Raw genomic sequence first — 25,799 nt, 5'->3', positions numbered from 1 at the left:
ATTTTTAGTGCTGAAACAGAAGAAATCTTTGAGTATGGTCCATTTTCACTTTTTTCCCCTGGTCAGTGAAATTTATATATATTTTTCTCAAGATTAGCAAGATCTTTTCTAATAACAATGTTTCTAACATGGGTTGGCACCCCCTGAGAGACTTATTACCTAATTCTGCTTCCTATGCTTGGTAGTTGTTTTAGCCCGTTTTCCTCTACCCTCATTTTTTCTCTGTGTATGACAAATATATATGTGAGTACACAGTATCCTGAAGGAAGAACGTAGTATATAAATGAGAGGACAAAGTTAAAGATATTTACTTTGTAGTGAAAGAGTGCCTCTGTCCCATCTGCTGGTTTTTGGAGCCATGAGTAGGGTTTTTAATTCCTTGGCTGCAAGGTATTTTTGCTGGTTTACCACCTTACATTCTTTCAGAGCCTGTTTGGGAAAGTCTCACATATGTGTATTACAGCCTCACGCATAGTGCTTCATGAAAGGTAATTGGTTGGTAATGGGGAGAACTTATTAAGGAAAAAGAGATTGATGTGGACTAAGAATGCAGTTGCAAGGAAAAGTGGACGGGACATGGGACTAAAGTCTGAAGAGTTTTTAGTGTGTCATCAGAAAGGAGAGGGATTTCATTTAATTCTCCATGCCCTTGCAGTCTATTGAGATCTAATGATAATGGTTTAAAGTATCCATGAAGTGTTACTGCCTCAGCATTTCTCTTACACTTCAGTCCAGGTTCACAAAGTCCCAGTGACCCTCAAACACTTGTTGCTGCATTGTTTGGGTTATATAGCACTGCAGATAATTTTTTTTTTTTTTACTAGTAATATTTTAAGTAATACTGATATTTGAAAAATAATGTGTAAGTAACTAAACAATATGAATTGTGCTGTTGCTGCATGGACTTCCTATTTTACTAATCAGGAAAGAAATATAATAGGGGAAAAAAGAACTCTTTAAGTTTTTTTCAGTTGTTCAATTACTTCCTTCGAGTAAATAATGCTGTCTGAGTGAAACAGATGGTGTCTGGATACTTAAGCTACAGTGTAATTAACAAACAGAAAGCTCACACAGGGGAGGTATCTGCTTTTACTTTCCTCTTGCCATTTCATGAAATTGGGTATGAGTATTTAACTGGATTATTTGCCCTTTTACCTCAAGAGGAATGTTATTCAATGACAACAGGTATTTTATGTTTAAACTTTTTTAAGAACTTGAATACTTTCTTAATCTTTAAACTAAAAATCTTTTTCTAAAAAGTGGATTAACCATGCCTTACTTTAATCCCTGAAAGGTTTTGTTCTTGTTTTATCAACTGTGCATACATAATTCTTCATCTCTCATTTATTTAGAGTGAAAATCTTCACCATTGACAATGTAGTATAATTTGAGTTTGAATTCTTTACAAGTCATCCAGTATCTACAGAAAACTAATTTGTAACTTTTAACAGAAAGTACAGGTGAGTTAGCATCTTTCACCAGATGAAAGGCAGAGAGGGAGGGAAAGCCTAGGGAAGCTGTAATGTTATATAAACAGTAGGAAGAGAATAGTAATTTAACTATTATTATGTATTACAACTGGTAGTGTTGGAATTGTCCCTGTATGCGACTGCCAAATATAACCCTTTACAAGGCACAGAAGTTGTTAATATTTTTGTAAAATATAGGGGATAGGAACAAGAAGAGAATCAAGAGGAGATTTTCTTGCCCATTGCCTCAATTAATTTGTTTTATTTGTTTCTTTAGGTTTACTTTCCTTTTCTAAGGAAGATAAATACATACATATAGTTACTTGAAATAGTAGAACTATTTTCATTATTTTAACATTTGTAATCTCCCTAATTAATTAATGTGGAAGAAATGAGGCTGAACTTCTGAGGAGTACTGAAGATTTCTTTATGGTTGTGAACCAAAGAGATTCACCTCAGCAACACTTTGGCACTGTTAAGTCAGTATTCCTTATTACAGCACTGGAGTTGCACTGGGGATTCTGTAATTAGTACTAATTTCCTAAATTAGTACATATTCATGAAACAAAACAAAGAAATGTTTTACATGGTCACATCTTTCCCAAAAATTATAGAATTGTAGAACAACTTGGGTTGGAAGGGACCTCTAACAGTCACCTAGTCCAAGCCCCCTGCAGTAAGCAAGGACACCCTGAAGTAGATCAGGTTGCTCAGTCTCACGAACCCCATGTTGAATGCCTCAGAATGAGGCCTTAACTACCTTCCTTATTCCATTTTTCCACCACCCTCATGGTAAAGAACTTTCCATAGTCATTATCACTGTATCTGCTAATTGAACTCAGTCTTTATGCATGCTCAGTCCATCCTTTGTCTTATCCTTATCATCTTACCTACTCGAAATGGGTCTATCCAGATGTAGCTTTCTTTATCAGCCCAACCCAAGGGATAGTGCCTCAAGGTGTGCTTATCTATCTACTACACATATTAAGCAACTAGGAAAAGATTTCAAAAGTACATCTCATTCTTCTACTCTATACCTATCAAGTTAAAAGTCCCAAGTCCTGGGTACCTGTTGACGAGGATAAGTTTTCTTAGTAGCAATGTGAATTGCTCTGAGAGGTAGAAGAGAAAGTGATGGATTTAGGAGCTCAGACGGCTCATGTTTTTGTACTTAGCCCCACCATCAAGAATCTGGGACTACTGAAAGTTCATCCCATTTTATACATCTAATGTAAGAAAATAAATTTCACTGCTCGTGACTTGACTTTTCATCACTAGAGCAAAAATTTGGTCTAGTATCGTCTTTGTTGTGTAGTATATGATTTTCTTGTTGGTTATGTGCAAACCATGACTGCAGAATCTCTTCATATAAACTCTAAAATTTCTTCAAAACAGAGTTTCTTCAATGGTCTTTGAGATGACACTGAAGGAACACAATAGAAAAAAGGGCCCACAGAACCTGAGAAACAAAGTACAAGAAGATGTGCATTAAAGCAGAATATTTTAAAAACTCTACATATACATGTAAAAGAAAAAAGAACACACCAAAAATGCGATAAATTGATAGAAAAACATAGCTAAAATGTGACAGATGTAGCTGACAAGTAACAGGTGTCAGAGGTCTTCCCTTAAAGTAGGAGAGGAGTTAAAGGTTGAAAACACATCAGAAGCAATATGGAAAGAGGAGGTGCCTGTTACAGCATATTTTCTCTGAAATGCTGGAGCATAAAGAGCCCAATTCATACTGGAAAAACACCACATAGGTCAGCAGTAACTTCGTTTTTTCAATAATTTTTTTCACAAAATTGTAACTTAGATTTCCTTGGCAAGTGATTGAGAAAGAGAAGGGAATAAGCACGTATTTGCCAGGGACCAAGCTGTGTTTCTCAGTGTCAGACAGAAGTAATAAGTATTATGAAACATTTTCTTCAGTTGACATTTCTTCATGTCACCAAAATTAAAATAGAAGCTCCCAGAGTAAAAGACAGAGGAAGAGAAATGAAAAAAGTTGAGAGAGAACATTAAAGTGCAAAACATTGGGTAATCATAATCACATGTGCTTAGAATAATCATTTTAGTCCCTTTAAAATGTGACAAGTGTGTAAAATCAGATCAGAATCTACCAAGTTTAAGTTATTTACATAGCTTTCAAAGGCTTTTGAATATGTTATTGCAGGGAAGTTTCCTCTTCTAGCTTCAACATTTCAGGTGTCGTTTATCAGCTATGCAGAAAGGAAGGATGTGTGTTCATCTTTCACAGGCCATTATTATTTCACCTTGAATAACTGACTACTGAGTCATTCAGCATTACAGATTCCATTCTCCTCATTTTTAAGTGTGCAGTCACAGTTCTGACTAATTAAACAGTATACAATATAGAGCATATTTGGAGCATCATGAGGCAGTCTGAGCAGAAATAACCTGTAAATGTGTTTTGAGTATTTGGGAGTTTTTATGTAAATAGATATTCTACTAGTATTTTATATCATGTAACAGTAACTTTTTATATAACACAATATGCTGTAAAATGCTTGGATTTCCTTGAAATTCTTCGCTGAGAGAATGATGAGACACTTGAACAGGCTGCCTGGGGAATTTGTGGCTGCCCCCTCCCTGGGACTGTTCAAGGCCATATTGGATGGGGCCTTGAACATCCTCGTCTAGTGTCCCGGCCCATACAGGGGGTTTGGAACTAGATGATCTTTAAGGTCCCTTACGACCCCAGCCATTTTATGATTCTGACTGTCAAATTAGTTATTCTAAAACTGGGTGAATAGCCCTTCGCAGATACTTGTGTCAGAAGACTACAGAAAAAGCCTAGAACACTTATGTCAATGGCTTACACTGCCTCAATGGCTTAATTTTCGCTGTATTAATTTCCAGTCTAGCATTATAATTCATGATATTGCTTACTTTGATTACATATAATGATTAAATCCTACAAGTTAGCTCTCAGTGTTTATGTTTAGCACTGTTTTATAGCCTCTTCTAAGTGTACTGTGTTGGATTTGTTGGGTGGTTGTTTTTATTGTTGGAGTTGGTGAGTTTTGGGGGGTTTTTTTGTTTGGTTTTTGTGGGTTTTTTTTTGGGGGGGGAGAATACTTTTGTTCAGAGAACAACATATTCACTACAGTTTCATTTAGGAAGATGTTTTGATACTGAAAGCACTTTTTATTTTATTTTATTTTTCACTGGATTTCCAGCAACAAAGATGTCTAATTTTGACATTTTTAACCTGAAGATGATTTGAGAATGGATTTAGGAAATTTAACCATTTTCTTTCTCAGAGTGCTGTTCTATACCTCTGCTGGTACAGGGTCACTTCCTAACATAGCTTCTTCACTTTTCTGAAGTCGGTGTGATAGCATTTATTCTTGGTCGTGTCTATGCCATAGCAGAACCAGCTTTTCATCAAAAATATTTCCATGCTCTAGTTTGCTGGTTTCTTTCAACTATGAGAAGAATCCTTTGGATTTCAGGGTGACAGTTCTTCTATCTGAAATAACTGTCAATGTTCACACTTACAAATTTAGCCCAGTGCTTTTTGTTTTTGTTTTGCTGAGGGTGGTGTTGGTGTGTGCTTTCTTGGGATTTTTGTTTATGCATGTTTTTCTGTGGGTGGTTGTGGCTTTTTTGTGGAGTTTGTTTTTAGCATCAAGAGGCTTACAACAAAGAAGCCACTGAATATTTTTTTCAGTTCTGTCAGCTGTTGCCTTTCTTCCAAGTAGCAGATATTTGTAAAAGGAAAACCAACTGTGGGTCTTTCAATGACAAAAGTATCATTCCTGTCATAGGTTTGCAAATTACATTAAATACTCAGTAATCTATAGTATATGTGTATTTTATGCAGGCAAATACTAATAATGAGTTCCTCCATGTACAATGTCCTACTAATAGCTTGTACTTGCAGAGACCTGGAGTTATGGTATGGATAGCTGGAAGCAGAAACGAAGTATTGAAAGAAACAGGTTAATTTATAAGTACTTTTGAAATGACAAAAAAATAAATAGCTGTCTTGGTCAGGTCATTATAAAAATAAAATTCTAATTATACTGAAGAATGAAATTCCTTAATTTAAACCACAAGCAATGTAGTTTTGCAAATCCTTGTAACTTACACACAAAGCCTACATACTTGCCCTAAATTTACAGATGTAGAGTTTAAAATAGGCTTTGTCTGACTTGTGGCAGAGAGCTCAAGCTGATCTTGTTCTAAATTGGGAATGTCATGTGTCTTGGATAAATGTTTTAAGTTCATATTTCAATTTCATATGTGTGAAATCTATTCTTGGGATCTGAAAAATCTACTGGTATATTTTCAAATTTGAACACTGTACATTAGGTTTCTTAGGTAAAATTGTCATTCTAATGGGTCATTTAACTTGAGAATAAAATCCCTATAAAAAGTGTTTATAATTGTCTATAAAACAAAATAAATGTGGAAGTGCTAAAATATCCTTATATAGAATCATAAGGTTATATATGAAACTAATTTCTATTTCATAAAAAGGTTCTTTTTCACTTCCTCACTCTTTTTTTCTCTCTGATTAATCCAATCTCTCATGAAATTCTTCGAGTTTAACTATTGGTTGAAATAGTGCACAAGAAAGTCTAATGTTTTTCTACTAGTGCCACTGTACAAATTTTTAAAATTATCCGAGCTAATGTACTTTGAATTAATAGTATGTAGCTTGCTTTCCTTTTTGTATTATTCAGCAAAATATATAGTAAAAGATACACAAGTTATGCTGTTTTGTGTAACAAATCTTCCTAGCAAATAGTTAGGAAGGCATCAGTAAAAGGGCATTACAGTTTGGTCTATATCTGTATACACAATGATATTGTTTAGTCACAGTAGGAAATCAGAGAATGGGGGGGTAAGGAACCCCGGTCATCATGTAGTAGCCTATGCTTAATAATACAGTTTATCTCTTTAGCTCTTAATTTTACCATAATTATGTGCCTTGATTGACTGGATAAGGAGTATAATCTGACTGAAGCTTTCCCTTCCTTGCATTTCTATTATTAGCAATATGAGAGCAAAACTGCATGAGAATCACAGAATCAGTTACCTTGGTTGGAAAAGACATTCAAGATTGTTGAGTCCAACCATTAACCTAACACTGACAAGTCCTTGACTAAGCCATACCCCTAAGTACTATGTCTCTACAACTCTTAGGAAGCAAATGCTCTCTTCCTTTTATTTTCCATGCACAAAGAAGCATCTCCCAAACCACTGGTCTTGTGGACATTTCACCAGAAAAGTAGTCTCTGCATTCATACATAACATTGGCTTTCAACAGTCCTTTTTTGCAAGCCTACAGAGAACTGCAGTGTGACTGACAAATTCATCAACTGATGTTTAAGGGCACAATTTTGAAACTTTGTAAAGTGACATTTTATGTCTGGAAATATATGTGAAATTCATCTTGAAGAGCAGTATTGAGTTGATTTTGCAGTATGGTATCTTGTTGCATGTTTGGTACTAGAAGGAAATGTATGGAATTGTAATTTAATCATATCTGAAAAATCTTTTTACTTAATCAGGTAACTTGATCAGGTACCTTAATCGGGTACTTTGAATTCAGCTCTATCTTTAAGAACTCCCAAATTATTTATGGAGTTTTGAAACTACAAGGCTATGATATATACATACAATTTGTCATACTAAAAGACGAAATAAAAGGTTTAAGACAGGAGCAAACTTCCCCTCTCTTCAGAGGACTTCAGTTCAGCCTGAGTGCAAAATCAAGGGCAAGGCAAACCATCAGTGCTGTTCTCTGTTCCACAACTGTATCCTTAACAGTTACAACAATCCATCAGAACAAGCTGCACACTGTTCTGGAAAGAATCAAATTAAACAGATGTGTTTTCACTCAGATCATCTTCATGATATTTTCAGTAGAAATGGTATTGAAACCTAGGTGATAATTAGCAAGATGTTTCAAGGTATGAGTAGCCCTTTTGTGTGCTCCAGGATCCTTCAGATTGCTTCCTTCTGAGAAGCTATTTCTGTCTCCCTGTGTTCATATACACACATATTGCATGTGAAACAGGGATAGATTTGTTAAAAAAAAAAAAGCTTGAGAAGTCTGTAGTTCAAAAAACCTTAAAACATGCAGTCTACATGAAACTAAGATTTTCAAAACACTTCCGTCCTGCTGGAATGAATTTCCAGCATGATTACATATTGTCACAGTATCCATTTTCTGCTGAGTTGCAGCAATTATCTCAAACCGTATGCCTATTAATTTATCTGGGGTCGGGTTTCATACTCAGTGCCAAACCAATAAGGCAATGCTTAAGGGATAATAGATGTTCAGATCTGAAGAGTTCTTATTTATGGAAAAAGTGATATACTTACAAATGGGCAAAAATAGCTCTTAATCTCTAATAAGACATGATAAGAGCAGTGTAGTACATCAGACCATTTTAACAAAATGCATTCTACAAATTAATGTAGACTGACGACGCAAACAGTAAGAAAAAAATTAGGTTATCTTATTAAATCTTTGCCTATTACCTCAGAGCTGTAATGTATCTAAAGCAATATCAGATGAAGTTCTTCAGGGAAGAGCTTGGATCTTCACTGTTCCACCTACAAAAATGATGAGACTATAGAAAGTGACAGGGCAAACAACAAACCTTAAACTACTTACTGTATCCATGTTTCACCAATTTGGCTACAGAGCTGAAACAGCAAGAAGGAGGCTGAAAAACAATGCAAGTACGCAAGAAGGTTGCCATACATGCCAAATAAGGAAAAAAATATTATCAGTTTGGTGTCTTTCTGCCATATCATAAAGTGCATGTATTACTGAGTGATATCAGTAGTAATTCTGTATTATAATAGTAGAATACCATGGTAGTAATACTAATAGTAATTACAACTTAGTAATAATAAGGTATTGGTAAGTGATTAAAAAAAAACCACAAACCATTTGTGACAGAAGTAGACTTGGGTGTTTCTTTACCTTCTTTTCATCCATTTACAGTTCTTCTGCAGAATGATACATTCTAGTAAGAACAATATAATATATGGTTAATAACAAATTTTGTTGCAACAACTTTATCTCTTGAGCATTTCAAGGCTCATTACAAATTCTGTGTATGACCCCTAGGTCTTATAGAACTGATTTCAGCATGTTCTAAATTATTCACAGGACTATTAATTTTATTTGTAGCAAGATTCAAGGCAACGTGGTATTAAGCTTCTCTTCAGTATGGACAGATCTGACTCGCCAACACTAATCAAAAGATACAGTGCAGTCTGTGTTCTCAGCAGGAAGGAATGCAGATTGATATATGACTGGTTATACTACTGCCTGCAGTCTAAGTTTTCCTTAAGGATTTCTTTTTTACTTCTGACCTATGTTAATGTTCTGAACCTTTCCATATTTGATAAAATTTAACATCCGTGTGATCTAGCTTTAGTATCCCCAGTGTCCAGGGTACTAGGGATTCCCCTACTTTACTTTTTATATATTGCAATGCTTCACAGAATTTCTTCTAAAAAAGTTTAGGTGAAAAATTAGATACTTTCCGAAATTAAACCACATGGCAAAAATTAATAGTATAAAAGCAGCAGACTGTTGGATAATTTCTCAGAATTTTAGATGAGAGTAGGAAAAATTCATATTTGCAGAGTGTTCTTATTAGAAAAATATAAAAATAGAGTGAAAACCTGACTTTAAAAAAAATTATTTTGTTTTTTCTCTTCCGTGATAGGTTCTGTAGCTACTGCGTGCCGTGATCCTGGCGTCCCTATGAATGGAACTAGGAATGGGGATGGCAGAGAACCTGGAGACACTGTCATTTTTCAGTGTGACCCTGGCTATGAATTGCAAGGAGATGAGAGAATAACCTGCATTCAGGTAGAAAATCGGTACTTCTGGCAGCCCAACCCACCAGTGTGTATAGGTATGCAGAAAAAAATCAAATTATGCTTTCCTAAATGTAGAATTTCTCATGTAATGAATCATATTGCTTTAGGAATTTTATTTGAAGAACAAATGCATACAAGTACTGCACATACAATAAATTATTGTGTAAAGCTCTAATGAACATGACTAAAACCTTTCCTCTCTAGTTGTTAGTATAATAGGTCTCATCCTTTCTCTTTCAAGGCCATATAATTTATAATTTGATGATCTGTGACAGAGAAAGCAAGAAAGTCAATGTCAATGACACTATTAGCTTTGCTTAAAACTTGAAAAATAGTGGTAAGTGTGAAAGATTCTGTTAAAGTTTCTATGCCTGTACAAAAAAACAAGCAGATGACCTAGTAGATTTATAGATCAGGTACAATTATGTTAGGGCTAAAGGACTGAACAAGAAAGAATGAGAAGATGGTATCCTAATTTCTCTGTCAGTCTTCATGATTTTAGAGAGAGGAACATTTTCATTAGTAAAAGCTATAATGTACCATTTAGTTCGGGAAATACTGTCTCAGCCTCTAATGCTGTTGTGATTAACCTAAGCTTATATTAAATGGAATTTGAAAGCATGCAGCTTCTTTAACTGAATCATGATGAACAATAGTAAGAAATTGCAAAGGTCTCTAGAGTAGCCTTCCAGTAATCTTTTCTGAGGCCATCCTAATCATTATTATTATCTAGAAAATAAGTAAACTACCACTTCTAAAACCTGATGTAGAGTGATAAATAATCATGGGTTTGCCATATGGCTAGTTTGATAAATAATGTAATCATACTTATTTCCAGTGTGTTTTTTAACATAGTTCAATGTGATATCATGACAGAATGATATAACTTTGTCTTCAAGGACAGCTGTCTTGAGGCTCCGGAAGGATTGTGATAGGTAGCCTGTTCAATAGAATTTTCAAATTTGATGGTGCAGAAAAGAAGTAGTGGGCCACTGCAAGGAAGTAGAATTGAAGTAGAGTAGAGCAGAGTAGATGTTGAGTAGGGAAATTGTAGTGGTATAACCTTGAGTCACATCATTATGAGACACTGTGCTTACTGTCCTGTCCAAAACCAGAACTGCCTGAAAGGAGTGTCTGTAACAGGAGGGTAAAACAATGGCACCTAAAATAGTCAGACAAGAGCCTTTGGGCCCAGACTGGTGTAGATTAGGCACTTCAACTGGAAGAACATAATATCCTCAAAAGGATTCTTACTGCTCTACTATCTGTGATAGTCTGCTTATGGGCAAGCATGGCCAGAGACTGCAACTGCTAGAAACACTTAAATAGCTTTAAGTTACTTTCTTGCCTTTAATGTACTTAACTTGATTTTAGATGTTGAAAAATAAAATCTGCACCCTTACTGGGTATGCATGCATGCTAGCACACACACACCATCCCACCCATGCATGTCTGCAGACAAGTATTTGCAAACATACTATGATATTGGCTATTCTGTTTACCAAGTCAAAGTGTTATTTTTTCTCTTTGGTTATTCTAATACTATGCCTTTGGCTTGAGGAGAAAAATTGTCTACATTATTTGCTGCTCACCTCCTATTATTCTTATATGCCTAAATATGTATTTGATTTTTAATGATAAATGAACATCTATGGGTGCTTAAAGGGAAAAGTAAAAGCAATTATAAAGGTCTAGACACAGGCCAAATAGTGAATGTATTGTATCATACTGGCCTTAACTTGATATTGCTGGTTTAAAAATAATTTTTCAACTAAAAAATAATTACCCTATTAAAGAACAGGGCTAGCAGTTTCAATCATTCTGAATGCTTAGATTATATTATTAAATATATTAAATGTAGGTGCTCACCTCTTGTTCTGTCCTTGGTATACGTGTGAATATAAATGCACTTATTTTCTTAACTGCATGCATCCATTTGCCTAATACTTGTAAGTTACATAGCTTACACATAAGCACCTACTTTACACAGAGCAGCAAGAATGACTTTATGATGTTCAATATATAGTGATATATTGAATATCTATCTTATAAGTATATTGAGTGTTTATATATAAGTCAATATATCATAATATATTGACTTCAAAAACCAAATATCAGGCCAAATATTTTATGTTGATTTCCTATGATGTTACATTTTTTGGGTAATATGAGCTGCTAATAGGCTAAAGTAGAGTGAGGAGAAGTTAGCTTAGAGCTCCAGGATTTCAGAGTTGTCCATTGCAGTTCAGTACACTCTGAAGTTCATATATTTTTTCCAAACTTTTAATATATTCACATATGTTTCTGTAACTGTAAATCAAAATTCCATAAGGCTTATTCTACACATAGCTTCAACATCATCATGGTTAATTAAAAAAAAAAACACAAAACATTGTTTGATGCAAGAATAAAATGCAGTGATAATTCATGAGGTGTACAGTTGTTTCATACACCCATATTATTCTATATTTACATAATATACTATATATTTTATTATTATATATTAGTATTATTTGTTCTTTACACTCCAAAGTGTGTTCTTGAACCTTAATTATTAATGCTCAAAACTCGGTAAATGTACTTGTTAATTTTTCTTAATTTTCTACTGCCTTGATTGTTTATATTCTTTCAGTCTTGCCTGTAACACAATTTTAAGAAAATATTAATTTCAAAGGTAATAGTAGTGGGAAAATTACAAAGAGCTTAATACTGATTCAACTATTTGAATGGATGTGGAAAATCAGAGATTCTTCTATGCTGAAGATATCCTGACAAACTATAAATCTCAAGATATGCCTCTGCCAAAAGGGATGGATGTTTCTCCTCATGCTTGTGGTGTCCAAAAGAGATGGATTTTTCCAAAGACTTCACCAGTACTATGATGTTTAGATGCCAGAATCAGGGATCACCAGCATTGAGGCCATGCTACTGAGGATGCAGCTGATCTGGGCAGGGCACATCTCCAGGATGGAGGATCACCGCCTCCCTAAGATTTTGCTCTATGGTGAACTTGCCACCAGCTGCCACAACAGAGGAGCCCCAGAGAGGACATACAAGGACTCCCTGAAACAATCCTTCAGCTGTGTCCATACTGACTGCCATCAGTGCTTGATTCTTGCCTCCAGTTAGGAGACAGGGAGACACCATCCATAACACTGCTGCCTCCTTTGAGAACACAATGGAGACTCAGTCTTGAGGAGAAAAGACAACACAGAAAGAACTGTGCCTTGGCTGTCCCCTCACAGGAGACTTTCTGCTGTGCTTTTTGCAGCTTCACTGCCTGTTCCACGTGGGCTTTATCAGCCATCAGTGTGCTTGCAGCAAGCCTGGGGAGAGCTCTTCACAAATCTTCGTTCACGAAGCCAAGCCATGAAATACCAGAATCATAATAGAATGGTATGGGTTGGAAGAGACCTTAAAGATCACTTAGTGCCATCTCTCTGCCATGTGCAGATACACCTCCTGCTAGACTAGGTTGCTCCGAGTCCCGTCCAACCTGCCCTTGAACACTTTCAGGGGGGGGATATCCACAACCTCCCTATGCAACCTATCCCAGTGTCTCACCACATTCAAAGAAAATAATTTCTTCCTAATGGCTCACCTTTATCTACCCTCCTCCAGTTTAATAGTAACCCTTGCACTATTACTACATGCCCTCGTGAAAAGTCCCACCCCAGCTTTCCTCTAGGCCCCCAGCTTCAGATATTGAAAGGCTGCTGTAAGATGTTTTCTGAGCCTTCTCATGGCTGAACAACTCCAGCTTTCTCAGCTTGTCTTCACAGGAGAAGTGCTTCAGCCCTCTGATCATCTTTGTGGCTCACCTCTGGACTTGCTCCAACAGCTCTCTGTCCCTCTGAAGGTGGTAGCCCCAGAAGTGGTCACAGTACTCCAGGTGGGGTCTCCCAGGAGCAGAGCAGAGGGAGAGGATCACCTCCCTTAGCCTGCTGGCCATATTTCTTTTGATGCAGCCCAGGATATGGTTGGCTTTCTGGGCTGCAAGTGCATATTGCCAGCTAATGTTGAGCTTATTAACCAACATCCTCAAGTTCTTCTCTTCTGGGCTATTCTTAATCCATTCTCTGTCCAACCTGTAATTGTGCTTGGGATTGCCCCAGCCCAGATGTGTTCACTTAGTTTACTCAGGGATAACATTAAAATACCGGAATGGAAGGATTCAAGTTTACTGTACGTTTAAGTGAAGTAAGGATTGTCTCCCAGGAGTTTCAGACTTTCTCAGAAATGCGGAGGTCATTTGTTTTAAATGTTTTTGTTAATTGTGGCTTGATTATGTGTGTTTCTGTTATTTTGTTTTAAGCAAGGTCTTGGTTTCCACTTTTATATCTGCAGAAGGGATTGTTTGTTTGTTTGATGAAACCATACATTCTTTTGTGCAGTTGCATTTCAGTGAATAAATAAATAATGAAAGCCACAAAGTTTGGAAATAGAACTTTGTTTCCTTCCAGAAAGACTAGGTGGTTTTCAGATGAAAGGCAATCCAACCTGTACTTATTCTCACGGAAACAATGAATGTCTCATCATCATACAGACAGACCATCTGGCACAGTGCATTCTTACCACTGTGTCTACACAGAGGTGTGAAATGTATTAAAAATATATTTTTATACCATGTTGACATTAGCCTTTCTAGACGGACTATTATATTGATTCTGTAAATTCTCATTTAGCTATCCATTGGTCCTTTTTAATATAAGAAAAATATGTAAAGAGTACAAAGACTGTAAATGTGGGTACATTCATATACTAAGGTTTTTGACTTGAATTCTTAAATTAGGTGATTTATTTCATGTGACAGTAGAAAGTACAGTGTATATCTTCCACTCGGTTGATTTATACATATACATAAAATCTTTATCTGTACAGATCATCTTGAGTGCCATCACATGATGCATACAGGACCCAGATAATCAGGTCCAGTCATTGTGGGTTTATGAAAGAAAGGTCCTCAATCAGTGAATGAGGAAAGGCTGTAGATGTTTTCTACTTAGACTTTACTAAAGCCTCTGACACAGTTTCCCACAGCATTCTCCTGCACAAACTGTCTGCTCATGACTTGAACTGGTGTACACATCCCTGGGTAAAAATCTAGGTGGTGGCAGGGCCCAAAGAATTGTGATGAATGGAGTTATATCCAGTTGGTGGCTGGTCACAAGTGGTTTTCCCCAGGGCTGAGTTTCTGGGACCAGTTCTTTTAAATATCTTTATCAATATATTTATATTATATAAAATGATCAGGACAAGGGGATGAAGTGCACCCTCAGTAAGTTTGTGGATGTCACGAAGTTGGGTGGGAGTGTTGATCTACTTGAGGATAGTGAGGCTCTTCAGAGGGACCTGGACAGGCTGTACCCCGATGGTCAACTAATTGTATGAGGCTGAACAAGGCCAAATGTCAGGTCCTGAACTTGGGTCTCGACAACTTCATGCAACACTGCAGGCTTGGGGAAAAGTGTTTGGAAACCTGCCCCGCAGAAAAGGACCTGTGGGGTGCAGTTTGACAGGCTATTGGCAATGATCCAGCAGTGTGAGTGTGCCCAGGTGGCAAAGGAGGCCAACAGCACATTGACTTGTATTAGAAGTAGTGTGACCAGCTGGACTAGGGAAGTGATTATTTAGGCAAAGGCTTTACAGCCCTCTGATAATTTTTGTGCCATCCTCTGGACTTACCACTTGCGACAAGTATCTGAAAGAAGGCTATAGTAAGTCTGGTGTCAGTCTCTTCTCCCAAGTCTGATAGGGTGAGGAACAGTCTCAAGTTGCACCAGGAGACATTCAGAATAGATATTAGGCAAAAGCATAATCAAGGAATGGAACAGGCTGTGCAGGGAAGTGGTTGAGTCAACATAAAGTATTCAAAAGATGTGTTGCACTAAGTGTTGCACTTAAGAGGCATGGTTTAGTGATGGATTTGGCAGTCTTAGGTTAATGGTTGGACTCTGATCTTAAAGGTCTTTTCCAACCTAAATTATTCTATAATGCTGTAAGTGATTTAAATAAACTTTGATTTTTCAGAATCTGTTACATAAAACCTGGATGATGATTCCTTTCCCTGGAAATGCAAATGATCACTTTGTAGAATTCAATTCACAAAATGATTAGTCTTTATAAAACTTGTCTTTTGAATAAAATTTAAGAAGTTCTTTCAAATATGATCTTTAGAAAACATGCATATTCTGTAATTCTTGTATGAAGTCTCCGTTACAAAATGCTGAATTACAAAACTTCTGGAGGGTGGTGATAAGTTCATTCTTTTTATCATGCGTATAATTTCTGTACAACAAACATAAAACATTTAGGAACCTGAAATGTGTATGCTTGGAAGGTATTTTATATGTCTCTATGTTTGAGAACTGAATTTACTAGAATGGTTACTTTATTTCCATTTATATTATATCAGTCTTGATCAGAATTACTAATCAGTGCTGTCAGGTGAAAATATAGGTTGCTACATTATCAGTTTAAGCAGATTGTATTTCATAACCTATGTAGCTTCTTTTAGAATGATTTTAACAAGAAGTGGAATGCATATCCACTCAAGGTTTTTTATGTCTGTAGCCAGATCATTTTTCAAGTTCACAATATTTTCAGAATAACCTTGACATAATGTTATGCAAGCAAATAAAAGGACATGAAGTTCAAAAATAATCTCTTCACTTAGTAGCATTAGTATTTGTCTAAGGAGAAATGTGAATACATTTTTTGTTTCTATTAAAGCTTTGTAGATACTTCATGTGTTTCTTGTTTAACTTTTGGAGGACATTAAATGTCAATGAACAGATTGCTGGTACTTGCTTCTTTTTCTCTTACCTTGTTTCCTCAATTCCAATTTATTTTTATTCACAGCTCCCTGTGGAGGAAACTTGACTGGTTCATCAGGTTTTATACTTTCACCAAACTTCCCTCATCCTTATCCTCACAGCAGAGATTGTGACTGGACTATCACTGTTAATAATGATTATGTTATATCATTAGCATTTATCAGGTAAACTGCTACTTGCTCATAATTTTTGAAGTCATGTTTGTAACTTTATTATTGGCAGTTCCTTGGAGCTTTGCAATTAACATGTACACTTAATATCACCTTAAGGGGTTAGAAATTATTAATTTTTTTAGCAGTCTCACTGAATATAATAGAATTAAAATGCACTCAATAAAAATTTAAAAATGTTTTATTTATTAAATTAGTTGCAAGCACTGTCAGTTTAAATTCACAGAGCTTGAAGTGGGTGGTACAGAATTTACCAAAATTCTCTTCTTGAGAAGGCAGCATGTAGTAACTCACTGAATCATCCCCAGCCCAAGACAGTGGTCTTTAATGAAGGAGCCTATTGATTCATCTTTTATATGAGACGCTCAACTGCTATTTAAGCAAAATTGCAAAAGTAATCCTCATATGTAATTGTATTGGTCTGTATCATTTCAGGGTACTTCAGCAGGATACTTCCTATTGTTCTGGTTATTATATGGATTTCTTTTAGCATTTTCCTTTATTACAATGCAAGATCAAATTGAGCTTAATAGAGTCCACAGAGGAGCTTTTGCTGTCTGCATTGTATGCAGCCCATGAAGTAAATTAATATACATGTGTGAAAAATATAAGTCCCAGATGGGGCATATAGTGATGTCACAGAAAAGTTAAAAATTGTAGTTGTAATGTCCCATCAAATTACATCCTTCTTATGCTGGACAGTCTGCAATAGTGTTCTTATTGTTCTAATCAGTGATAATGAGCTTACTGTTAGTCATATATATGTCATATGGTTCTCTATTCTTGTTGTTTCAGGAATATAGTATGTCTTGAATTATTCCTTCCAAGCAGAATAATCACATAATCATATTTGCATAAATAAAAACATAATTAATCTGTTGGTGTTGCTAAGCAACTTTCTACTGTGGAGTGTCACTTCTTGAGTGACATTTCAAAATAAATTTCAAGAATATTTTGCTCTTTAAATTATGCACTTACATATAAGAGATTCTCCACCTTAGGAAAAAAACCCAATATTAATGTGACTCAGTATAGTATGTGAACAGTTTATAGATCCAAAATATTGCCAAGCTGTTCTTAAAACCTGGACAGTTGCTGTAATTCTTGACAGAAGCTGAAAAGCTTAGTGTTGGTCAAAGCAGATTGCATACTTACTGAGCCTTGCTTCACTTAAGACACACAGACTGTTCCAGACTCAGAAAAAATCCTTCCTGTATAAGATGAACTGTGAATACTCCACTGAGTACTGTCAAATATTCTTTTGAGTGGGATTTACTCCAGGTAGCCCTTTTAAACACAAGGCAAAACATGGCATGATAAAAATAAAAGCTGTTGTCTTGGATATCTTTTGTAAGGAAATATTTTTTAAATAATCTAGATATTAAAAAATATTTTACCTAAACGAGCAGGGTCAGGATTTCAGTGCATACATTTATTTTAATCATTCAAGTATAGGAAAAAAAAAATCCGAGTGGTTGCATTTTCATTCTTTTACTAGCAATCTTTTTTGAAACTTTTTTGGTACATGAGACAATTTTATAAATAAATTTGGTTCACTCTTTGCCCTTAACTAAAATTAAACCTAATTACCTTAGGTAACTAACTGTAGTTATATAACTAATAAAATTAATTAATTGATGTTTTTAATTAATTACAATTAAGTACAAAAGAAAATATGATCTTTAAATACTACACCTTTTCTTTTAAAATTATTTCAGGCAGCATACTTCTTGATCTTAGGGTTACTGGAGGCTGCCTGTAAGTGTTCAGTCTGACTGAAAGCTGTGTATGCTCTATTCTGCAGCTGACTGAGTTATAAAAAGCATTTCTATCACAGATCCCAGTAGATCTACGTTGCTATTTTTTTCCTAAAGCTTTAGAAATACTTTTACTAGGTTTTTTCTACTCAAAAAAGTTTTCTTTCTGGCTATCAGCAAAAAAAAAACATTTCTAAGCAGAGATGAAATAATATATTTCTGTTGTTTTCTAATGTAACACTTCTTCAAACTATTGTTCTGATAATGGAGGGCTTTTTTTCCTTTTATTTCCTTTTATGAAAAGAGTGATAGTGGAATTTTATTTAAGCTAGTAAGAGTGGAAACATTAGGCAAAGCATGTTCTAATATTTCTATATTTCTCTTTTTTTCCCTGCAGCTTCAGTATAGAACCAAATTATGATTTTCTTTATATCTATGACGGGCCAGATGGTAATAGCCCACTGATTGGGAGTTTCCAAGATAGCAAGCTGCCAGAGAGGATAGAAAGCAGTTCAAATACCATGCATCTGGCTTTTCGGAGTGATGGATCTGTTAGTTTTACAGGATTCCACCTAGAGTACAAAGGTAGGTCAAATTATTTTTCTTTTTGGTTATAAAAATGCAATCAATGAGTGTAAATTTTCATCCATTTTACTTTCTTTAATTTTTCTGCCTAGTAATGTTTTGATTTTGCCTAAGAGTATGATAATGTGTATTATCTATACATAAAAAATGTAATTTTATGAGGGTAGTAATTTAAGATAAAGCTTGTATTATAATTTTGCTTAGCTGTTACATGATAATATTAAATGTACTGTATCAAAGAAAAGGCAAAAGTTTAAATGTTTAAAAAATAATGATGCAGTAACAAAAAGTAACAGCATATATAAAATTAAACTAGCCAAAATTAATAATGACATTATTGAGGAGAAAAATCTTAATAGAATGCTTTATCACCCAAATGTCTTTTTCACTTACAATATGTGACTGGGAAGGAAACAAGCAGAGCAACAGATTTGAAGGAGGAATTATCAGTGTTGTGATACTTCATAAATAGGAAGGAAAAAGCAGAGGAAAGTAAAGAATGGATTTAAAGTGTACACCTGAGGAGTTCTGAACTACCTTGAATAAGAGCTCCCATTTTTTTAAGGATTAACGTTTTCAAGAGCAGAGAATGGTTACTTTAGCTGAGGAAAACAACCATAAGTGATAGTGCTGCAGGTGCCTGAAGGACCAGCTGGCAAGAGAGTATTGATAGCTGAAAGAAACATAGCCCTGATATTCACAGGGAATTGTAACCAGTCCAGTAGCTGCCACAAGGGTAGTGTGGTTTCATGTAAGCAATCAAAGGGATGTTCATGACAATTTTTTTAGGCAGGTGATCCACCAGCAAACTAGGGCAAACTCCCTGCTGGGGCTGAAGACCTAATGAAGGGAAAATGGAAAATAGCCTTTTACCAATTTTCACTGGTATGTTTTGTTCCCAGTACTCCCTGAACCCACTAGTAGGGTGTGTGGGAGTGCAACATTTCCTAATGTAGACAACCAGTTAAGCCATCTGGTTGTCTGTATCTCCGTTGGGACAGACAAGATGCACCCTGGAGTGTTGAAGAATCTGGTTGATGCCTCTGCAACACTGCTTTTCATCATCTTGAAAGGTCATGGCAGTCACAGTATTTCCTGGTGACTGGAAAAGATAAATTTCTTGTGCATCTTGAAGAAGAATGAGAACAAGACTTTGGGAAGAAGCAGGCAAGTCATTTAAAACTCAATCCCTAGAAAGATTATGGAGTAAAACCACCTGGAAGCCATTTCCAAAACAAAGGACAGTTAGCTGTTTGGGAACAGCCTCCATAGATTTACCATGGGGAATAGTGCCCAACCAACACATCTGTGAGATGAAAGGCTGGCTGGACAAGGAGAGAGCAGTGGATATTCAATACCCTGACTTCAGAAAGGCTTTTGGCACACTCTCCCTCAGTATCCTGACTGCTCAATTACATGAATCACAGGCTGGGTAAGTGTATTGATAGCATGGGTAGAAAATTGTTTGGTTGATAAGCTCAGACTCTTGGCTAACATTAATTGTGACTAATAATGTGAGAAGTGTTCTCTTTATTGATGACATGGATGATGGGACAGTGTCTGTGGGCAACATCAGTGTACAGAAAGGTATCAGTACTCTGGAAGATAGCGTTAGTATTCAAAAGGATCTTATGAGACTGGAGAGGCTGACAAGAGCCTTTTACGACAGCAAATGGAAAGTCTTGCATCTTCGTGGAATTCCATTCAACACTGAAGTCTGGGGGCTGACTGAATAGGGTAAAGCTCTGCAGAAAAGGATCTGGAGGTCCTTGTATACAAATTGACCTTGAGGCAGTTTGTGTCCTTGGGGTAAAGAAGGCAAGCAGCCCTCCAGGCTGAGAGTGGAAGATGGGAAGCAAGGGCTGAATCAACAGATCAAAGCAAGTGATTCTTCCCTCTGGATCCTCTGATATCACACCTGGAGTACATTTAAGGTCTCACCAGCGCTGGAACAATTTTGGCACACAGAATTAAGTACAGTCCAATGCACAGTCACCAGGTTGATTAGAAGGGTGGAATGTAAAATGTACAAGGAGAGGCTGAAGGAACTATATGCTTCAGCTACCTAATGAGATCATATAGAAAAGATAAAGCCAGATTCTTCTCAGGGGCACATTGTGATGAGATACAACTGACAAGAGTTATAACAAGAGCGAATTCAATCAGATATTAAAAAAAAATCACTCTGAGAGAAGTCAAGCAGTGGAACTGATTACCCTGAGATCATGTCATCTGAATTGTTTGAAATTGTAACTGGACTGGACAAAGGCCTTATCAACATAATGAAATTTGTGCTGCTTTGCATAGGGTTTGTGCTACATCTTTGCCAACCTAAACTGCTCTCATTCAACGAACTAAACTTTTTCACACAGCTGCAGTTGTGTCCTGTGTGTACACTAATCCTGCTTTAAGTAGCAGTAGTACTCAAGTTATACCTCATTGACAAGCTATATTTTTCAGATGCAAATCTCAGACCTGACCCGTGTCTCAGGTCTGGTCTGTAATAATTTTTTTGTTGGTGTTTGTTCTTCCCTTCCTCCCTTAAGTTGTATTTTATAGTGGAGGAGGAATTTCTTAGTTCTAGCAAGTGTTCTAGGAATAATTATGGAATGTTTGCTATCGTTAGGTATGCCTGTAGTATTCTCTTGAAGAAGTTTATTATGGATTTTCTCTCTGTAAGACTTAGCAATGGAGTAGGAAGTCATCAAGTTCTGGAAAAAGCACCTGCCTCTCTTGGCTTTCATTGTTGTTTCCATGCATGGAGATGCAATTTTTCTAGAGGGCTTTTGGCATTATTACCATCTGTTAGCCAACAGTCTTCCTTGATGAACTTGAGATTGTGGCAGCACATGTCACTACCTGTTTTCAGCCTGTATTTCAGAAGTCTTAAGTGATCCAGTGGTATGCCAAAGATATCATAGAAGTAAGTTTTTCTTTAAACTTGTTGCAAAATTTAATATAGGCAAAAGGAATTTACACCATGTATACACAAAGAATAAAATTTTGCCGTAACTCGAATCTTAACTGTCTAATGAAACAAGTATTTCTAGTCTACCTAATTATTAAAATAATGTTTTTAATGATACTATTGAAAAAAGTCTTCATAATAACACGGCTAAAAATGTAGCGCACACACCCTCCAGCATTTTATCTGATATTCTGAATTTAGTCAGTGGTCTTCAATGTTTTCAGATTAATGATACTAGTGTTCTTGTTAAAGAAAGGGAGAGGACTATAGGGATCTGCCGTTCTTCAGTTGAAGCAATGTGACATTTTAATGTTGAAGGATTTTCCCTCCTATCTCCTGGGATCACTTCTTTTTTTGTTTTTATAAATTTGCTAATGCAGTCTTTTTTTACTGGTTCTCAGGTAGACCTTATGAATCTTTTTACCATGTTTGACTTCCTTTTTTATATATTGCAGCGTAGTGTACTGACTTCCTTTACAATTCCAGTTAGCAGCTACTTCAGATTTGCAGAAGTAGCTGAAGGTGCTAAGAATTTCAGGCTTTATTTTTCAGAATAGTTACTAAGAAACTGTATTTCTATAGTGACATTGTTACTGTTTAGTCAGCAACTTCAGGAGTCTGTCACAACTGTACCTTTGAGGAAAAGAAAATTACAGGACTGTGATTTTTCCCTAGAGAAAATTTGTGCTGTGACAGATCATGTCTTTCCTCAGTTTTTGATTTATGTACCAGACATAATAGTTTAATTTATCGTCTCTCCTTATTTTCTCATGTTTTATTAATTACCTTATCCAAGGATCATCTAGAATTAAAAAAATGTGGATTTCTTACTGAAAACTCAAGTGGTGTTCTCACAATATCAGTTGTGTATCAATAGAAACACATTAATACCTGTTCAGTAAGACAAAAAAAATTTCATACTATTTTCAAAATGTGAATATGAAATAAATGTGAGGTTTTTTCCTTTTCAAATTGAGAATTTGGGCTTGAAAAAATTTTTAGTTTGCCCCAGGGTCTGCCAGGCTTATCAAATGACAAAGTTATTGCCTTACGTATTACCTATAGGTATACATATGCCTTACTTATATCTATAGGATATCTATCTTATATCTTAAAGACTCTCTAGTATATTGTATCTTTCAAGTCCTGATTTCCACTCAAATTTCTGAATTTGACTGTTCAAAAAGTTTTATCCTTTCTTTTTGTAATGTCACACTGTATTTTGAAGCCTCATCATTCAGAACAGGTGACAGATATTACAAGTACCACACTACCACTACCTAAATTAATTAATGTGAATATCGAATGCCTGTTATTAGTAATTAACTATGTAATGTAATTATTACCTATTATTATTTTGTTTTTCATATCAGAAGTATGCTTTGCAGATTAGATATGCAAATCCGAAGAAATTGATAACCACATTTGGAGTTCTTCACAGTATTTTGGAAGATGTGTCATTGAAATGTCAAATTAATTATTCCATGTTTCTATATACAAATGTAAATGTACTTTTATGGCTTTGCAATGTAATTCTTTCTTCTCAGGAATACTCTAATAAAATAAAAATGGCATTAGAGCGTTAAACCAAAAACTTCGCAATTCATTAGCATATCTCAATTAGTGACCAATAGCTGATATATGTGACTCAACTATATAAAAGTCAAATATATAATAATTTCTCCATATTATCTGTAAGTTTTCAGAAACTTCAGCTTAGGTACTGCCAGGATCAGATCAAGTGTCCTTTTATTCAGAGGTCTTAAGTAACCTTCCAGGAACTTCAAAGCTCAGTCTTTTGGCAAATGTACCTACTTTTAGCAAAAAGTTCCACAGTGCAAATGCACTTGGTAAAAATCCATCTCCTTTGATATATTAGAAAGTTTTCATGCACAGAATGAGTAAGTGTTCTCTACTGATCTACAAAACTCTTAAATCGTAAAAAGGAAAATCTGAATTTCTATCTTCTGCTTGATAAAATAAATTACTTCAAACTCCATCCTGTATATCAAGAAATAATCTACTTCATTCCAGCTTCTGACAGTTTCTTATATATTTACTGACTTTTCCTTAATGGAAAAACATTACAACTTTTTCTAAAATGTTTACATTTTCTCCCCTTCTGCATAGTAATGTTGTTAATTAGAAGTTCTGAATAGTTATTTTTGTGCTATTTGTGCAGTGATTATTTTTGCAGTTTAGTCTCTGGCATTAAACATAGATATTCACACCATAGAAAAAAGAGGGTAGAAAGATAAGAGCATATGTATATGTTTGAATTTATTTCATTATTTTGAAACAAATAGTTATAAATTACAAAAAAAGAGGATAAAATTGAAGAATATTCTAATGCTTTTTGCTCTAGTGAGGAAAAAAAAAACTGTGTGAAAGTGTATGTCACATGCACAGGTATTGATAATCATGTGTAGTTTATTAATTTTTAATAAATTATCATTTCTGTACTTCTATTTTTTAATCCAACTCCTAATATTTGTGTTCTCCACTTACCTGTGTTCAGACAATTGATTTTAAAACCAGAATATGCTTTCTTCCTGTAACAGTGTCCATAGGCATCTACCTTCATCTAACAACATCACTGGTCACCATGAATGCTGGAAAAACAGTTCACATAATGAAGCTCTACAGGAATTACCTAGGACAAATACAGGAGATATATATTCACTATATAGTAATTTGTACAGTCGTAAAAATGGAGAGAGAATATTTGCACTCTAGACAGATGCTTAAAAAGAAAGAGAAAGGAACATTATGTGTCTACAGGGTGCTCAAAGACCTTGAGAGAACTCCAGAAAATATTTGTATTATTTTATATATTATTCAGAATTATGTTTGCATTTCTTTCTTCTGTAGCAAAGCTTCGTGAGTCTTGCTTTGATCCTGGAAATATAATGAATGGAACAAGACTTGGAATGGATTATAAACTAGGATCAACTGTCACATATTACTGCGATGCAGGTTATGTCCTTCAAGGATATTCTACACTAACATGTATCATGGGGGATGATGGAAGACCTGGATGGAACAGAGCCCTGCCCAGTTGTCATGGTAAGAGAAATTTTTAATTTATTATAGTTGCTGTTGTTATTATTCTTGCTTTGTCAAATGGAAGAAAGAGGTACAAAATTAGAAGAAGCAATTTGAAAAACAAAAAATTACTCTTCTAGGATGAAGCCTTTTTCTATGCTATCTTGAATATAACCAATATATTTAATAAGTCAGGATAAATACAGTTTCAGGTTTTTAATAACACAAGATAAATAGTGCTACAGGTTATTACTGTAGATAGAGGTTGATAACTATGTCATCCTCTGTGCAGACTGGTGTTCTTGATTTAGCAAGGTTCAAAACTGAGTATAGAGCTAAATACCATTTATAGACACTTTAGCAGAGCATTAAAAATACTCTGCATGTCATAATGTACATGTTTGGGGTTTTTTATTACTGTTTTTTAAACGACATAGATGTAATATTTGTACATACAACATCATCACTTAACCTGTTGGAAATGTGTTGTCTCCTGAAAAATAAAGCCTTGAAATAAACAAAATATCATCCAGTCATTCAAACCTTTATGCATATGAAGGTTTGCCACCCATTACCATCTCAAGTATAAACATTTCCAGATTAAAGAAAATACTGAATTTTTATTTTACTGATATGGTGTTCATACTCGTCAACATTTGATAGCCACCTCCAAAAAAAGCAATATTCTTTTCACATATTCTGTAAGATTTAGCACAAAACCTCACGCATATAAAAATGCTAATAGTAAAAGGAGCATTTACTTTATAAGTTAAAATAAAATCTCATTATCTCATTATTTCAGTTCCTTTTCATAATTTGAATGCAAAAAAGCTATTAAGTCAATTTCCAATTTGAATATATATGTTTTTAAATAGAATGTGGATTTTCATTGTGTGTACTTAAATTTCTACTGCAAAGTGGATGGCAGCAAACAGGAAAGAAAACATCAGCTATAAAGAATAACCAATATTATAATATTTGAAGAACTTTAGTATTTTCATACTAAAAATGGGTCTGGGCCCAGGAAGTGGTGGTGAACAGTGCTGAATCCAATTGGCGGCTGGTCAGTAGTGGTGTCCGCCAGG

At 35.3% G+C, this 25,799-nt stretch overlaps 1 protein-coding gene across 1 annotated transcript in view; it reads left to right on the top strand.

The window, feature by feature from the left end:
• The window catches only part of CSMD3 (CUB and Sushi multiple domains 3), a 552,597-nt gene that overhangs the window by 373,492 nt on the left and 153,306 nt on the right, over window positions 1-25,799 (top strand). The window contains 4 exon segments of the mRNA XM_030444571.1: window positions 9,197-9,388; window positions 16,215-16,353; window positions 18,514-18,701; window positions 24,541-24,735. Of these exon segments, the coding sequence (XP_030300431.1) occupies window positions 9,197-9,388; window positions 16,215-16,353; window positions 18,514-18,701; window positions 24,541-24,735 (714 nt within the window).

The sequence above is a fragment of the Calypte anna genome, chromosome 2, assembly GCF_003957555.1.
Source record: "Calypte anna isolate BGI_N300 chromosome 2, bCalAnn1_v1.p, whole genome shotgun sequence".
In the NCBI taxonomy this organism is placed as follows: Eukaryota; Metazoa; Chordata; class Aves; order Apodiformes; family Trochilidae; genus Calypte; species Calypte anna.
This window is presented reverse-complemented; position numbering and strand designations above follow the sequence as displayed.